Source organism: Pectinophora gossypiella, chromosome 23 (assembly GCF_024362695.1).
Source record: "Pectinophora gossypiella chromosome 23, ilPecGoss1.1, whole genome shotgun sequence".
NCBI lineage: Eukaryota > Metazoa > Arthropoda > Insecta > Lepidoptera > Gelechiidae > Pectinophora > Pectinophora gossypiella.
In genome coordinates this window covers 213547-230523 of record NC_065426.1, presented here as the reverse complement: position 1 = coordinate 230523, position 16977 = coordinate 213547, and the positions used below count along the sequence as shown (strand labels likewise).

The following is a 16977-nucleotide window of genomic DNA, read 5'->3' as shown; positions in this document are numbered from 1 at the left end:
GATTTCTGACCCTTCCTGCTTTGTTTGTATTGCAATGTTACTGGTGTCTTCGTCATCACATTTTTTTTCTTTTTCATCCTTGATCTTGGCTTTCCTTTACTTTCTCTGCTGTTGGTTCTTTCTTTAAATTTTCCGTTTCCTGTGTAAGAAAAAAAAAGTCTCAGCAAATCCTAAGAGGACAATTATATCGGTCCGTCTACCTTTCACGGTCTTCAGCGTACTGGCAACAATCAGCACAGTAAGCATCTAGATCATCACGTCATATGTTTCAAGGTTCCTGTTCATAGTTGGCATTATTTGAACTTCTTCTTCTTCTTCACTATTCCGCTTTCCTTCCTCTGCAGGTTTATCGCAATTCACAAATCTAAAGCACTCCGGTTCGCCGGAGGTAAGTGTTAAACTATGTTTGCAACCCAAGGTGTGCTTTCAAAGTAAACTAACGATTTTAACTTACCTCCTCAGTTACCTCGTCAGCAGATTCTTCGTCTGTGGCGTCATCGGCAGTTTGTGACTCAGCATCAGCGCCATGTTCGCCGCTCGACCCTCCAGCTGCGCGGGAGTGTAGTAGGAAGTCTCCCTAAATTTTAAAAAGAACATGATTATTTAAATTCCTTCAAGTTGGAAGTTAGATGACTTAGATAGATTTATTATGTACACAAAAGCACGTCATACAGCCTTATTGTTAAGTAAAAATCTCTTCCAGACAGACTTTTGGGTGGACCGAAACACTAGTTATTGTTACTGAGATTTTAAAAATTATATGCATATAATACTAGTATTATGTAAGTATTTTATATTACAGCTTACAGGTTTATCAGAGCGGGTTGCTTTAAAAAAGTTGAGTTCTTCTTTTAGTTGTTTGAAACACGCTTCGTCATCTTTCTCCCTTCTCTCTTTTTCTTCTTTCTCCTTTTCCTCTTTCTCTTTTTTTTCTTTTTCTTTTTCCTCTTTCTTTTTTCTTTCTTTTTCTATTTCCTCTTTCTCCCTATCTTTTTTACTTCTCTTCTTTAACGGTTCAAACTGCGCTTGCGCTGTTTCAGTGTGTGCTTTATTCTGTGCATGTTCTTCTTTCAGAGCGTCTGGTTCTTCATTAGCTTTTACCATATCTTTTCAAAACCTAGTCCTGTTAAAACTTAAATTCGATTAAAACTCTTGTATTATATTTTTCTGAAAGATAAAATGCTATAGCGAGGATAAAAAGAAATCTCTGGTGAAATAAGGAACCTCAACAGACAGCGAAAAATCACTGGGAACTAAAAACACCTTAGGCTTTTTATCCTTGATCAGGAATGAAACTCCATTTACTTAATACTTATATCAAGTAACAGCTCCTGTACGTTACGCGATAAATAAACCAATAGGGTACTTAACTATTTTTACTCACGTCAACACGCTGAAGGTATATTTGAAATCCTTTTTTTCAATATCTTATCAAGCGACGAAGATGATAGTTGGTGGTGGAATGCACCTTTTCTAGCAAAACGGCATTTCTATGTAACTATTGAAGGAACGCGTGATGCCATTTCTTTACATTTCATTAATTATCTAATTTTTCAACTGTGTCTGCCGGTGAGCGTAGAATACTTGGTTTATTGTTATTATAATTAATGACCTCCGTGGTCCAGTGGTTGAGCGTTGGGCTCACGATCCGGAGGTCCCGGGTTCGATTACCGGTGGGGACACATCACAAAAAATACTTTGTGATCCCTAGTTTGGTTAGGAAATTACTAGCTGATCTCCAGATTGTCCGAAAGCAAGATGATCCGTGCTTCGGAAGGCTCGTTAAGCTGTTGATCCCGGTTACTACTTACTGATGTAAGTAAGTAGTAGTTACATTAGCCATGTCAGGGGCCTTTGGCTGCTCAATAGTAACCCTGACACCAGGGTTGATGAGGTTGGCACCTTACAACCCACACGATAGAAGATTATAATTACAGTATAATAAATCACGCAAGGGAAGGCGATTGGGGCAACCACCGTTCTACACACCCTATCTATGGAGTATTGAAGGCGATTACTCCACCGACAACAGTGCAGCTCTTAAATAAAGAGAGAGATAATAAATCAACCAGTGCAGTGGCCCTCGTGCGAGACGCCGTTCAGCTATACCTACCTATATACTAACATCTGCACATTTGTTTAAACTGACACATTACAGCCACCACCACCTGGCTTACCACCTTGTGCTTGTCCACCTTTTTACATCATCATCGTTTGTTAGTTTTCTATCGTTTAGTGGGGTTACAAAATAACAGGGTTTCAATTCTAACTAATTATTAATAAATACTATTAGGTAAATGTGTTATAAACAAAATTGTTGTACAAACAAAAACAACAATATTGTTGTATAAACAACAATGTTTATACAAAATATCGAGCGTTCTTTGCGCGTCATTCTGACACAGATCAAAGAGAATATATTCACTATTCTTATGTATAATACAGGGTGTTAGTGACATCATAACGAATTTTAAGGGGGATATTAAAAACCATGATTCGGAGTTAATATCAAGTGGAATTTTCCGTCGCAAAATTCATAATTTATTTTTTAAGTAATTTTCAATTCTATACCTACTTTTGTGATGGAAAATTCCACTTGATATTAACACAGAATAATCAGCTGAATACAAGTACATACAGGTAGCCATACTAGTACGTATGGGTGTTAGTGACATCGTAAAGAATACTGAAGGGGGTGATTCAGACCATGATGCTGAGTCGATATCAAGTGGAATTTCCTGTCAGAAAAATCATGAAACTTTTAGTATTTATTTATTAAAATAATTTTCAATTCTATACTTTTCCGATGGAAAATTCCACTTGATATTAACTCAGAATCATGGCCTGAATCATCCCCCTTAAAATTCGTGACGATATATACATAAGAATAGTGACAGCTCTTGTACCTTACGCGATAAATAAACTATTTTTGTCTTTTCTGCAATCTACTCACGTCAACACGCCAGTATGTGCCTACCTACCTCTGTTGACCCACTTAATAAAAACAGTAGAGCAAGAGAAAGACAAAGTAAGAGAGCAAAGGGTCTACTACTCAGAACAGAGTCTATTACAAGGTCAACTAGGTAGAACACACCAAAGAGGCTGTTAACCTTTAGCATTCTAAAAATATAAAAACAGGGATTTTAGCATGATCTTGAGGGCAGTCTCAGCTGAAATTCGTTTAAATTATGTCGAGTCGGGCCGTGCGTCTCTGTCAATACCTTATTTGTTCTATTGCTAACCATTGAACAATACGCACCATTATATACCTACTAAGTTATATTCCTTATTCTATGCTATTACTAATACTAGATTAAATTGTTTATTGTTTGTTACTCACCTCTCGGGGGCCTGTGCCCAGCAGCGGGACGTATATAGGCTGTTTATGTATGTACTCACCTCTATGGATCATGACCGAAGTAAATTATTTTTATTTTACTTATTTATAACCCCTTAAAAGTAGTTTTCAGATAACTTCTGCCGACCCTAATAGACACATGCGAGCGATACGGGCGTAAATGCTTAGGTCTTGTTGTCATATAGCTGGCTACGATTGGGTGTATCGTATATACAATAGAGCATACAACTCTACCTACCCCTTCGGGGATATAGGAATACAGGCGTGCTATGTTAGGTATGTTACTGTTTTTACAGTAACTAGGTTGTGACTAACGATGAGTGTTAGGTTGGGTTTTCCAAAGCACTTAAATCAATTACCGTTTTCCTCATATGCTGTTGTAAACAAAACACCTTTTATCGTCTGAAGGTACCTACCTACCGGTTGGGCGGCGCATAATAACGACTGTCTTCAATTGATTATTACAATGATATTCATGTACTTACTCAAATACACGCCTGTATCTAATACCTTCACATTGCGAATTAAGGACCACGCTGTTGTCGGTGCAGCATTCTCGATGGTACTTTTTAGGGAAAAATAGGGCAGTGGTTTCCCTCTTGCCTTGCATGAGTAAATACATCATATCATCATATATTTTAGAATGTTTTATGTTTTGAATGCATGCCAATTGTTGTAAGATTAATATATTTTTATTGTACTTAAATGAATATTTGCACGCCTGCAAGCAGACTGAATACACTAAGGACATATTAATTACCTATTAAGACCATTTTACTGTGTTCATGCAAATAAATGATCTATTATAATTATCGTACCGTTATCCGTATAATGAACCTTCTAGTGATAAAATATCAGTTTATCGCCCATAACAATTGTCCATCATGTTATCCCTCCCCGGGAAGACAAGCTGCTGACCATGTTCCGTTTTTATACCCTCCCAGTCCAGTGTAGAAGCTATAGAGATAAATTATTTGTACTTAATTACTTATTTATAATAAGATATATGCACTCACTCTTCCCTTCTATTAAAATACGTAAGTATTCGCTCTAATATTAGCCATACGGTTACGGTAACCCATCGATGAATAGATTAATTCTTTCAAATATTTTTCCTCTCAGACGACGCCCTGAGCCAAGGTTCGCGCCCAACTGGGCACCCTCAGGCCTGTTGTCTTAAACGTTGTACCGGGTGAGAGCCTTCTGCGCTCCCCATTTGTCCGGCTAAGTAGTTAATGCCATCTGCGGCAAATCTATAATAAGTCACGTCAAAAAAAAGGTAACCCATCCCCAACATATTGGAAAGGACAATGGTTACTTCGATGTTATTATTAAATTTTATGGACTTTCTGAGAGTCAAGGCCAGACAAAAAGTACTTAAGTAAAACCGGCTTGACTACCTGAATGATTCTTTAAAACGACTGACGTATTTTATATTTGTATTATTACCCTGTTGTCTTCCATGATATTTATCGTATTTATCTTAAATACTTAGGTTAGAACCTAACCTAACCTTACCCTTACCCTTAGAAGAAGAGTACGATGTATCAAGAGTTCGTCACATCATCTAGCGTCAGCTCACCCCGTAAGCGATTGTCGACGCTACCTTTTATTTCACAGTGAACGATTTCCATGCTCTACAACTACATAACGGTAGAGATTGAATATCATCGTCCTATAGTGAAAATCTCGTAAGGAACTTTTTGAAAAATTACATTCGGATGTTATTGTTACCAAATCACGCAATGTACACGCTAGTTTCTATCGAGGTAACATTTGAGTCTCAATTTTTGAAATTAATTGAAGGACTTTAAGGTTTTATTGAAAAAAATCACATCAGAATGTGATTTTTCCAAAAAGGCGCTTGCGTGGTTTTCACTATAGAGCGAGGATATCTTAATAACTTTATAAGGATAACAGAAAATAACTATATAAGAGGATAAATACCGTTGTTTTATTCAGTGTTCGTGGACAGGTGAAGCGCGCTGGTAATATTATACGATCGTGCAATACAATAAGACAGGACAAAAAAAACTAGTAATATGTGTATGGGTAGTGTTCCGGTGTTGTGGCGCGTCGTCTACGCATGCGCGGCAATGGCAGCAGTCGCTGCCGTTACGCCCGCGACTGTTGATACAACTGTGCAAAAAGATGGTTTGTACCTTTGTTTACTACTTATACTGTATTTAGACAGTCCCGTATATACATATAGGGTAATGATTCAGTTCATAATTAATTCTGAGTTTAAATATACCAGTGTTTATATGTACAGTTCTTTTGTGCTCTCTTTTGTTTTATTTGCTTATTCATAATTAAGCATGTCATATTAATAAATATTTAGTTATTATATTTTAAGCATGTGTCATTCCTTGCTTTAGCTGTAAGTACACCATCATTGTATTCAATAGTGTATCTTTTGTAACTAACACTAATCTGTGGTTAACGGTGCTGGTGGCACAATTATTATCTCCTGTTAATTAATTCTATTAGTTAAGTTTTATTGTGAACACTGTTTGTTGACCTTAATAAACAACAACACAAAACACATATCAACACTATTATGAAGGACTTAAGTAAGATCGAGTAAAACCACCACCACCACCCAATTAGGAATAAGCTCGCCTATGCTTTATCTAACGATAAATTATATGTAAATTTTCTTTGTATTCTAAAGCAATAAAGAGTATACAAACAAACAAACCACTTTTGGAATGGCAGTCATAAAAATAACTCATCAAAAAAACAACTTGCGTAAATATCTCTCCTTCCCTGTTTACCTCGATACGTATAATAGATGTCAACGTGTTAATGTACCGCATGTTGTATTGTTGTTGTTGTAATTACACGTGCACACGTTCATATTAAATTACTCTTTGACTGTGGTGGATTGTTAACAGGACCGGTGACAGTGACTCCGGCAGGTACCATCCGCGGCTCGTGGATGAGCACGCGGCGCGGGCGCCGCTTCCAGGCTTACCGCGGCGTGCGCTATGCTCACCCGCCCACCGGGGAACTACGCTTCCAGGTCAGTTATATAACCATGTTATACGTCACTATAACAGTGACTCCAGCAGGTACCATTCGCGGCTCGTGGACGAGCCGGCGCAGGCGTCGCTTATTTATAATAGTGATGTGCAATAACGAATCATGTCGTGTATTGTATTTGTTCTCCAGCCGCCGAAGCCGATCCTCCAGTACGACGGCGAGGTAGACGCGAGCCAGGAGGGCCCGGCTTGCCCTCTCCCCGCGCCGCCCTCCTACTACGTCGATGAGGACTGTCTGCGGCTTAACGTGTACACTCCCACAAATAAGAGGTAGGCTTCTCTACTGCACTGCGAGTAAAGGAACATTGAATGCGATCAACTGCTTAGCAACCCGGACATGTTATAAAAGTCGACTAAGGATTAAAACCATTCAATCATATAATCTTGGAATCTTTAAAAGTACAGTTCATGGGGATTAGTATCTACATCATAGTCCCGATGTTTTCTTACTATCAGGCGAGATTGTGGTGGTTATGTTTGGATCATAAATGATTATCACGTGCTCAGCGGTGAAGGTAAATATCACGAGGAAACCCACATTCCCGAGAAATGCATTTTCGGAGGTATGAGACCTAACCTGTATTGCGCTGGTTTTCCCTTCGCGGGTTGGAAGGTCAGACAGGCAGTCGCTTCTGTAAAAAACGGGACCTGTCAAATCTTCTGGTTGGGTAAGCGGACCCTGTGGAAAACGGGACAATGCTAGGGTGATGATGAGGTGAGATTGTGGTCAAACGCGGAAGATTTGTGCAAAATTATGAACTGCCATATGATCATCATATTATAATCCATCTAAGACATCAATATCCTGTTACCTTCCGATGATTTGTGATTCTGTTTGACAGAATTTGTTTCATGGGTGAGTGTCCTTATTACATACTGCCTTTATCGCTTTAAGTTAACCAATTTTTTTTCTTCAATCCGTGATAGCCCGGTTCCAATCCTAGCTCGGGCTTTAAACCACTGAATTCAACTGTGTGATTTTTTGTTTTGTTTGAATCATAGGTTGTTGTCATGTTGTAATTGATGTCATGTGGATTCCAGGATTTAATAGGTTAGTAGCTCGCCTCCTATTACATAGGACTTAGCTGGTCAGGAGTGGGTGTATATACTGTATATCTCTGCCTCTGAAGAGGTATCTTCGGGAATACAGACGATGATGCTATATTTTTTCTTCAGGTCAGCAAAGTTGCCGGTGATAGTGTTCATCCACCCAGGCGGGTTCTACTCCATGACGGGCCGCAGCGACCTCGCCGGGCCGCACTACCTTTTGGAGAAGGATTTGGTGTTGGTCACCCTCAACTACCGCCTCTCTGCACTTGGTAATATTCCTTTGCTATATGTTAGATCACTTCCCCTCCCCCCCTCCGGTTGATTGAGGGGAGGCCTGTGCCCAGCAGTGGGACGTATATAGGCATTTATGTATGTATGTTACATCACTAACGCTTGACACATCTTAGATGTTGAACTTAATATTGTCATACTTTCTTAATACTACAACAATTACCAGGACAATTTGGAGACAAGCCCTTCCCGAACCAAAACCGAATGGCTCTAAATCGGTGAGAATGTATGTGGTTTGGACATATACTCTCGGTGGTTTATAATAATAATAATAATAATATAACGTTTATTTCAGACCAACACAAATATGTATAACAGTCCATAGATTATTAGTAGGTTAATAACAATTGTGCTTAATAAACTATGTTAGTATTGTTAATTTAAAATCTAATTATTTACTTATTTTTTTTTCTTATTTACTATACCCATAGCTACTTCGACCCAGTGCCGTTGGATTAAGCAGTCCGGTCTAGCAGCAATCATTTTCAGGATGCCGTTGGTGCTGTTTCGTAGGCGCTGCAGCAGAGACCAGGCATTCCTACGAATTATGGCGTGAAAGCCATCTATGCTTGCCTTCGCAAACATGTTAGAAGCGCTACAGCGCCATGGCAGCCCCAACAGCATCCTGAAAGCGTTATTATACTGTACGCGTAGGGCGTTATAGGCTCGACGCGTATGTGTCACCCACAGACCGCTCGAGTAAAATGATTGGCAGAACGCCTTAAAAAGTAACACTTTAACTTCTGCGGAACATCGAGCAAACCTGCGGACAATCATATTAGCTCTCACCGCCAACGCCCTACGCTCCCTCTCTATATCATCGTCATCCGTTAGACTGCTGTTGACGACGTGGCCGAGGTACTTAAATTGTTCAACTCTCTTAAGTGCTACACCATTGAGACACACGGGTGGTACACTGCGTGGCGGCTGGTTACGTGCTCTAAATACAAGCAGCTCGCTCTTCTTTGTGTTGTATTTTAGGCCGTGCTCCTCCGCGTATGTCTCACAGATACATATCAGCTTCCTCAAACCAGCTATCGAAGGACTGAGCAGCACCATGTCGTCAGCATAGCTCAAATTATTGACACAGGTACCTTCAATGTGACAACCGACATGTGTGCTGCCCAGCGTCCCGACAAGTTGGTCTATATACAAGTTGAACAAGAGCGGCGAACTGAGCCCCCCCTGTCTCACACCGCATTCAAGCCCGTACACATCCGACATGGCACCCGCCCATCTCACCTGGTTTTTCTGGTTAGCATACCAGTACCTAAGAATGGAGGTACACTCCGCCGGCACACCCGCACCCCTCAACTTGTCCCAGAGCTTATTGTATACAACAAGATCGAACGCTTTTGACAAGTCAAGGAAACACGCGTACACCGGTGTCTTTCTAGTGGTATAATACTTAACGGTGTGTTTAAGGCTAAGGATAGCGCTCTCTGTCGATACTCCTGCTTTAAAACCGAATTGGGCATCATTCACATTGATGTATTCCCTTAAGCACCCATTTAACACACCGTCAAGCACCTTGGCTGTGATAGTGGCAAGTGAGATGGGACGATAGTTACTCATATCGGATGAGTCACCCGTCTTGTTTTTTACTATAGGTACGACTATGGTACGCATGAAGGCTTCTGGTAAGTATGAGTGCCCTATACAAAGCCTGAAAAACAGCGAGAGAACTCGTGGCAGATGGACCCCAGCATATTTAAGATGTTCGATGCTGAGACCATCGTGACCCGGGGATTTACCACGCTGCATGCCTCTTATAATCTTATCCACCACCTTAGCAGATATTTTGATTTTACGGTCAGTCACGATGGTCTCATCACCGCCATCCATACAATAAGATGGATCTATGGGCGAGCACACGGTGAAATTATCTTTGAACATGTTCGCAATTTGCTTATAGTCAGAAACACCGTTGACACTCACCGGCAGGGTCATTTTAGCTTTCATGTTATTAGTATTTTTCCAAAAGCTTTTAAAATCTTTGGCTTTGTGATTAGAGGCGAGGATATCCATTTTTAGCTGGTCTTGTCTGTTCTGACACCATTTTAGCCTGACTTTAAAGTGTCTCCTCGCCTCTGCCATCTCATCATAAATACAGCCACTAGCCGGTCGCCCAGCTAATGTCCATACCTGAAACTTTATTCGAGCCTCCCGATGAGGGCCCGCGACGTGCTTATTCCATCCGACAACATGCTTACGCTTCTTTCTACAACATGTCTCATAATGTGTTTCAACAGCTGCCTCCGATAACACGTTTGTAATTTGTGAGTACATATTGTCAAGAACTAGGTGATGTTCCTTATTTAAACAGTTTCCATCACAACACTCAGACAGTTCTAGTGGAAAATTTATCAGCTTGAGTTTTGAATTACATATGTCATGGTATTCATTAGTTTGCTGCAATTGCCTCTCTCCCCATATGACCCGGTTATACATATCGTTTTTTTCAGGACACTTTATTATCTTAGGCGTAAGCTTATTCAATTTACAATCTATCACTAGAGGGAAATGATCGGACCAAAACACGTCATACATAACTCTTACGTTAAGTAATGATTTACACGCTGACTCTGTGACAATGCAGTGATCCAACCACCTTCTACAGCCGTGAGACTCACTAACATAGGTATACGTGTCATTACTACACATATTTAAATCTGCACAGAACCAATTATAGTCTACACAAAAGTTCAACATTTCATTATAGAATAATTCCTTAGGGTGAGCATTAAAGTCCCCAATTACATAACACGCCTCAACACCGTTATTCTCTTCCACTTCTATTACGGATCGAATCGCAGCGAGACACTCGCTAAACTCTAAGAGGTTATCAGGTGAGTTAGTAGGCATATATACACTACATATAACTATGGACGTACCACTTATGGTTATTTTAATCGCACACACCCGGACGTTATTGCACTCTAGCACTGACACTGATTCAAATGCACTTTTGCGCCATAGTAGTGCGACGCCCCCGTACGGCCGTCCTCTTAACAGCGCAGCGGAGGCGTCGACAGCCGACGTCCCGGTCCACCCAAAATCTTCATCAATAGTGCCGAGTAGCGGCAGGTCGTGAGGCAGTAACCACGTCTCCTGAAGAGCTACTATATCGGCTGACCGACATAGTCCCCTAATGCCTTCTATTGACCTCTTCATACATTTACAATTGAAGCTAATTATTTTACTGTAGGTATCCATTAAACTAAAGTTATGAAAGAGCTTCTTCTCGTGTTTCTCGACTGTAATATACATTTACAAAACGTCTGAAGGTTATACCTGACGGCCACAGCTTATCGTCTAAAAAGGTGCTAACTTTAGACCGTGAGACAAAAACTTTGTAGGCGTTGTAATCCCTTTCCTGTTTCATCTTTATTTTTACTACCGATACCTTTTCACAAGTCTTTATGTGTATATAGTTTATAACGTCTTGTTCAGACACATCCTTGTGAACGTTCGAGATAAATAATGGTATTTTGGAGTCCGCTGCTTTGAACTTTGAAATTAATTCGCCACTATTTGCACATCCTTTTTGACCTATGAAACGATTTCGCAACCTTCGTCTTTGTATCAAAGTCCATTCCTCACTGTTACTGGGAGTTTTCCATTCTTTTCCAGTTTGTAATATCTTCGCAAAAGAAGCGCGCTTCAATCCGGTATTGTTTTGTTTACAATCATTCGTTAACGTCACACTCGGCTCATCGCACTTAGACTCAGCTGATTCATGAATAGACGCTAATACCGGTTCCTCATTGCAAACGTTATCGCAGACATACTGCAGTTCCCCATCGCCTGTCATCTCTCTCGCACTCGTACACACTGAGCTGCGCACAAGAGAAGAGACCGACGCAGGCGCAAGCCGCGGTGGCGGCTGTAACGGTGGCGGCGGCGGCGAAGTAGGGGGCGGGGAGGGCAACAGCTTATCAGTTGTTCCTATTTTGTTTGTGTCGCTCGGTGACGAATGGGACGATTGACCGAAGGTAGTAAAGTTATTTAACCTGATCGAGCCGTTAACATTATCATCTGTGCTTATATTATGAGAGGAGGTTAGTGCCATTGGTCCACTGTCGTATAGGCTAAAACACTTATGACTACCCCCACGTTTCATGTTTATATTCCGTTCTCCAATTTGAAACGAATTATTATTGCGTATTCCAATTAATTGCAATTGTTCAGTCAATTCATTTTTTGTCACATATTGCTGAGGAATATCAAAAATGGACTTTTCCAAATGAACTATCTTTTTGAGCAATGTTGTGACATCAACATGATCGAAAGTTACGGGCGGTAATATTTCCAGCCTTTTTGCTACGAATATCGGTACTAGTTCGGGATCTGTTTCCTTGAAAAGGCATATTATATCCTCAATATTTCGTAAGGTCTTACCTTGGCGTTTCCTTACCGTTGGACGCTTATTCACCGATTCAAAGAGTAACGACTTTGCTATCTCGATCTCTTCACTGTTAAAGGCACTTTCACAAATTTGTGCTAAACTTTGTTCGTCCATAACATCTAGCTTATTTTGTACAAAACACAAAACTTCACTTAGTACAATATTACAATTTGAGCATTTCACCCTTTTCGATACATTATCCATTTTCGTAGCAGAGGTTATTAACCTTGCGTGCGCTCGGAGCAACGGCCGGGCCGGACTCAACCTTTTATATCACGAACCTTGTATGTGCAGGTTTCATAAGCACTGGCGACGAGGTGGCTCCGGGCAATAACGGCATGAAAGACCAGGTGATGGCGCTACGCTGGGTGCAGCGTAATATAGCGGCGTTTGGCGGCGACCCCGGCCGCGTCACCGTCGCGGGCGTCAGTGCCGGCGCCATCAGCGCCACGCTGCATATGATCTCACCCATGACCAAGGGTAAGAATTTCAGGTTCCAGCGGAGTTGAAGATTTATGGTTGTGCTATAGTGCAAATTTGCCTATCTAATTTAACGCAAATTTATTATAAGGTAGAATCAGAGACCCCCGATGTCTCTAGTGGGTCAGGTGTCAACCTAATTGAGAGAAGAACTTCAATAAAGTGACACCAGGGATAGTCTCATTTATCTTACAGCATACACGGTAGAAGATTAATATGTCACTAGAAAGGTCTTTTGCTTGGAATACAAGGTCTTTTAATGCAAATAATTGTTTCTAAGGTAACTCTCCTGGAAGAGTCCTTGCCAGGAATAAATGTTGTGACGAATAAAGGATCTATCTATCTGTCCAGGTCTATTCCACCGGGCGATCTCAATCAGCGGCTCGGCGACGGGCAAAGAGCCAACACCACCTCACCAGCGCCACCTGGCGGAAAAGCAGGCGCGATTGCTCGGCTGTCCGACAAATTCTTCGCGTGCTATTATCGACTGCCTCAAGACCAAACCTTGGAAGGAACTCGGAGACTCGTACCCAAAGTTCTTTGTAAGTGTGAAGTAAAGAGATAGTTTCACGGCGCAGCATCTATTCAAGGCATTTCTGCTGGACATATACAAATATGTCCACTAACCTAACTGAAACTATTCTCTTGTGACAAGCGTTCACATTTAATGTATTGAAGATCGCTTTCGACATTGGTGCCGGCAGAGGAGCAGCGTGGTGAAGTATGCCCCATACCTGCTCCGATTCACTGGAAGATCGCCTGTGCCTGGCAGTACCTACGTTATTATGAAAATTATGTTAGTAGTTATTAATTCTTCTTCTTCTATCGTGTGGGTTGTGAGGTGGATCACCAATTTCAACAACCCCAGGGTTGATGGGGTTGGTAATCAACCTCATTAGTAAGTAGTAACCGGGACCAACAGCTTAACGTGCCTTCCGAAGCACAGAGCATCTTTCTTTCGGACAATCAGGTGATCAGCCTGTAATGTCCTATAACCAAACTAGGGATCACAAAGTGATATTCATGTTGTGTCCTCACCGGGATTCGAACCCGGGACCTCCGGATCGTGAGCCCAACGCTCAAACCACTGGACCACGGAGGCAGTTATAAATGATAATGATGTTATTGTGTGCAGGAGATCGGCTACGACCCTGTGGGTCTGTGGGGCCCGGTGGTGGAGCCGGCGGCGGGGCAGGAGCGCTACCTCGACATGGACGCCTCCCTAGCGGTCTGCTCCGGCCGGATGCACGCTGTACCGCAAATCATTAGTGTTACAACTGATGAGTTTTCCTGGTTCGCACGCAGTAAGGACACATCTTGTTTTACTACATTTCCAAGGATTTTTTGTTTGTTTCGGTTGCCATCCACTTGGCTCAGACGGTCGTGTGAGAGGATTATTAAAGCCTGCTTCCTGCCAATTTAAGTTTACCTCCCCGTTAAATCCACCCAATAATTCAATCACATTTATAATTCAATCACTAATGCATTGTCCTTAGAAAAGGTTTAGTACGATCTACTCTGAACCGGTGTGCGTGTATGAAACGATTGATGAATGTGGAGGAAGCAAGAGACGTGTTTCAGGATCGAAGCAAATGAAATTCCATAGTCTCTGCTTACCCCTGTTTCGCATTTTGAGGCAGTTCCTCGTGTAGTAACTATGTACTTATATAACTATTCGTACCTATCGTACGTACGACGCAAAAACATTCATGTCTATCCATTCACAGACATCCTGAAGAACGAAACCCTATTGAAGCGTATGAACGCGGAGTGGAAGCAGCTGGCGCCGATATCGTTCATGCTGCCGCGAGAGAACTCCTCACACGCCGTGGAGGAGTTGACGTCGCACTACTTGCACGACCGCCCGCTGGCGAATGACGAGGCCAGTGCTAAAGGCATGGGCAACCTCTATGTTGACTCCATTATGGGCTTCCCCATACGCAGGTACTTATCAATTTTGTTTGACATGACGTGACTTATTTTACAGAGAAAAAAGAAATCGAAAGTCGCCGCCGAGATATCTTAGATTGCAAAATTCCAAGAATTCCAACCCGCAGTGGAGCAAAATGCGAGTTTCGAGTGCGATTAACAGAATCGTTATTATTGACGCAGTGGGTACACGGGTAAACAGGAATTACCCATACACCCACCGCCGGTGGGTGAAGCCAGTGGGTGCACAGGTCGCGAGGGACAAATAAGACTACAAAATGCGGGTCGCATTTTAAGCGGAAAAAAAGCTGTCAAAGTTATGTTTATGCAATTTTTTAGTACTTAGTATAATTTTTCCATATTTTGTTCATAGGATGTTGAATCTGATGGCACAGTACTCGCCAGAACCAGTCTATTTCTACGAGTTCGCCTACATCGGCAACCACAGCCACTGGGAAGATCCGGACACCAAGAAACCAGTCGGTAAGATGGTCATTCCTTGTAAGGACCCCAGAATGAATAGCCACTATGGGCTTATAATAAAAGTGGCTGAAGAATCATCTTTTACTTGCGGCTCTGCATAGATTGGAGTGGTGCAACACACACAATTCTTAAAACTCTGGTCAATAAGCCTATCAGAAATGGTACCAATTGAAATCTCCATGGAAAGGATGAGGATCCGGTGGTGTGATGGCATAGTATATAGAAAAATGGGTAACATAAAAGTACTGTTTAGAAAATCCTGGATTCTCCACTGGCTTCTTTCATCGTTATATACCTCTAAATTTGATAAGCTAGCGCTGGTGAATATAGCATAAGCTCACGGCTAACACCAATTGGAGTAGCCAGAGGTACATCCATCGCAAGATAAGTATCTACACCTCGAGCTTTGGGTTAGACCAACGTGATAGATAGTGCCGCCGTCTATAATGGTCGAGCCAACTGTGTGTGTGAGCTGTTGGATAAGTTTTTTTTTTTCTCTATCGGCAGGAGCCATGCACCATGACGACATGCTGTACCTGTTCACGCTGCCGTACCGCTTCCCGACCATCGAGCTCGGCACCAAGGATGATGAGATGGTGTCCCGTATGACTGCCATCTGGTACAACTTCGCCAAATACGGGTAAGAATATCTAATGCTTCTTTGTCAGTCCTTTACGTAATACATATATCTATAGAGCGACAAGGATCTTGTGGCATTTGGATGACGTGGAGACGACCTAGAGTGCACCATCTCCTAATAGAAATAACATAAGCTCACGACTCTATCCCAATTGGGGTAGCCAGAGGTATATCCATCGCAAGATAAACTAAGTACCCACGCCTCACCGAGCAACTTCCCGTTAGACCAAGCTAATTAGGGTTTTGGCTATGTGACATAACAGATCCTTGTCACTCTATCGATTCCCTAGCAAGCATTTTAGGTACCTATCGAGTTGTACAGCCGACGGCGGTGTAGTTAGCGTTTTCAGTACTTCAACTGATATCGATCTTTACGTCTGATCAGAGAGTGTGGAGTGAGGTTCACTCATCTATTATTAGAGTTGTCAGGCTAAAATATATTTAAGTTTTATGCGCTAGAATGTGCAGCATTTATTTTTATTTACATCCAGAGAGCCGACGCCCCGTCAGTCAGAACTGGGCGATTTATCTTGGCCGGCGGTGACCAGCCGCGAGCGCCGCTACCTGCACATTGACAGCGAGATGGAGCTGCGCACCCTGCAGGAGTACCGGTACGCGATCTGGGAACGACTGTACCCCGACCAGTCCTGTCCTGCTCACTAAATACTATCTAACACTGTCGATGTCCTCATTGAATACAGCTTGATTAAGGCGACAGAATTTTCCTGATACATTTCTTTCGTATTACGTATAGACGGGACATCCTTCGCCCCGCACCGATCTTATATTAATTTGCATCTGATGTATATGATTGGTTATTTGCAAATAAATGAATTGAATTGAATTGAATCCAAGCTCCTCACCCCACCCCCGATATCTGTTACTTGACTTGAGTTACCAAAACGTACGGTCACGAGCATTAATATGTAACACGTTGGTACCATGTCACATTAACTTTTTTGACAAATTGAACTGTAAGTCTCACTAAATGTCAAAAATGTTAGTGCGACAGAGTCCTAAAGTGGGTACATTATATTGCTCATGCATGACTGTACGTTACCCAATGTTGCGCGTGTACACTACATCTAAGTAAGAACCAGATTTTAGCATTATTTTAGTACAGCAATAAAGTTATAAGTATGACCTTTTCTGCCTTATTATGTCCTGTCATATTGATCATGCTATATTTGATGTGGTGTAGCGACGCTGGTGTGAAATATATATACTTGTACATGCTGGTGCTGCCACTTGTGGCCTAGTGGTGTAACATTTAAATAAAACCTGTTTGACATTGA

The 16977-nt window shown here is 41.7% G+C and overlaps 2 protein-coding genes across 4 annotated transcripts in view; one reads left to right on the top strand and one right to left on the bottom strand.

The window, feature by feature from the left end:
* The window catches only part of LOC126377325 (anoctamin-7-like), a 22830-nt gene extending 17393 nt beyond the window's left edge, over window positions 1–5437 (bottom strand). Inside the window, exons 1-4 of one of the 3 annotated variants that reach the window (XM_050025007.1) lie at window positions 5306–5415; window positions 4177–4315; window positions 808–1123; window positions 455–577 (exon numbers count right to left, since the gene is read on the bottom strand). In XM_050025007.1, coding sequence (XP_049880964.1) covers window positions 455–577; window positions 808–1104 — 420 coding nt within the window. In that variant the 5' untranslated portion in view covers window positions 1105–1123; window positions 4177–4315; window positions 5306–5415. Of the gene's footprint in view, window positions 1–454; window positions 578–807; window positions 1124–4176; window positions 4316–4876; window positions 5148–5305 lie in introns of those variants that run through there. The other 2 variants (XM_050025006.1, XM_050025008.1) reach the window with 2 other exon arrangements.
* Window positions 5314–16977, top strand: LOC126377346 (esterase E4-like). Its single transcript, XM_050025062.1, has 11 exons — window positions 5314–5512; window positions 6256–6383; window positions 6533–6672; window positions 7579–7721; window positions 12446–12631; window positions 12983–13173; window positions 13767–13935; window positions 14359–14575; window positions 14934–15043; window positions 15551–15683; window positions 16174–16977. The coding sequence occupies exons 1-11, from the start codon at window positions 5401–5403 to the stop codon at window positions 16343–16345; spliced, it is 1701 nt and encodes a 566-aa protein (XP_049881019.1). The 5' UTR covers window positions 5314–5400; the 3' UTR covers window positions 16346–16977.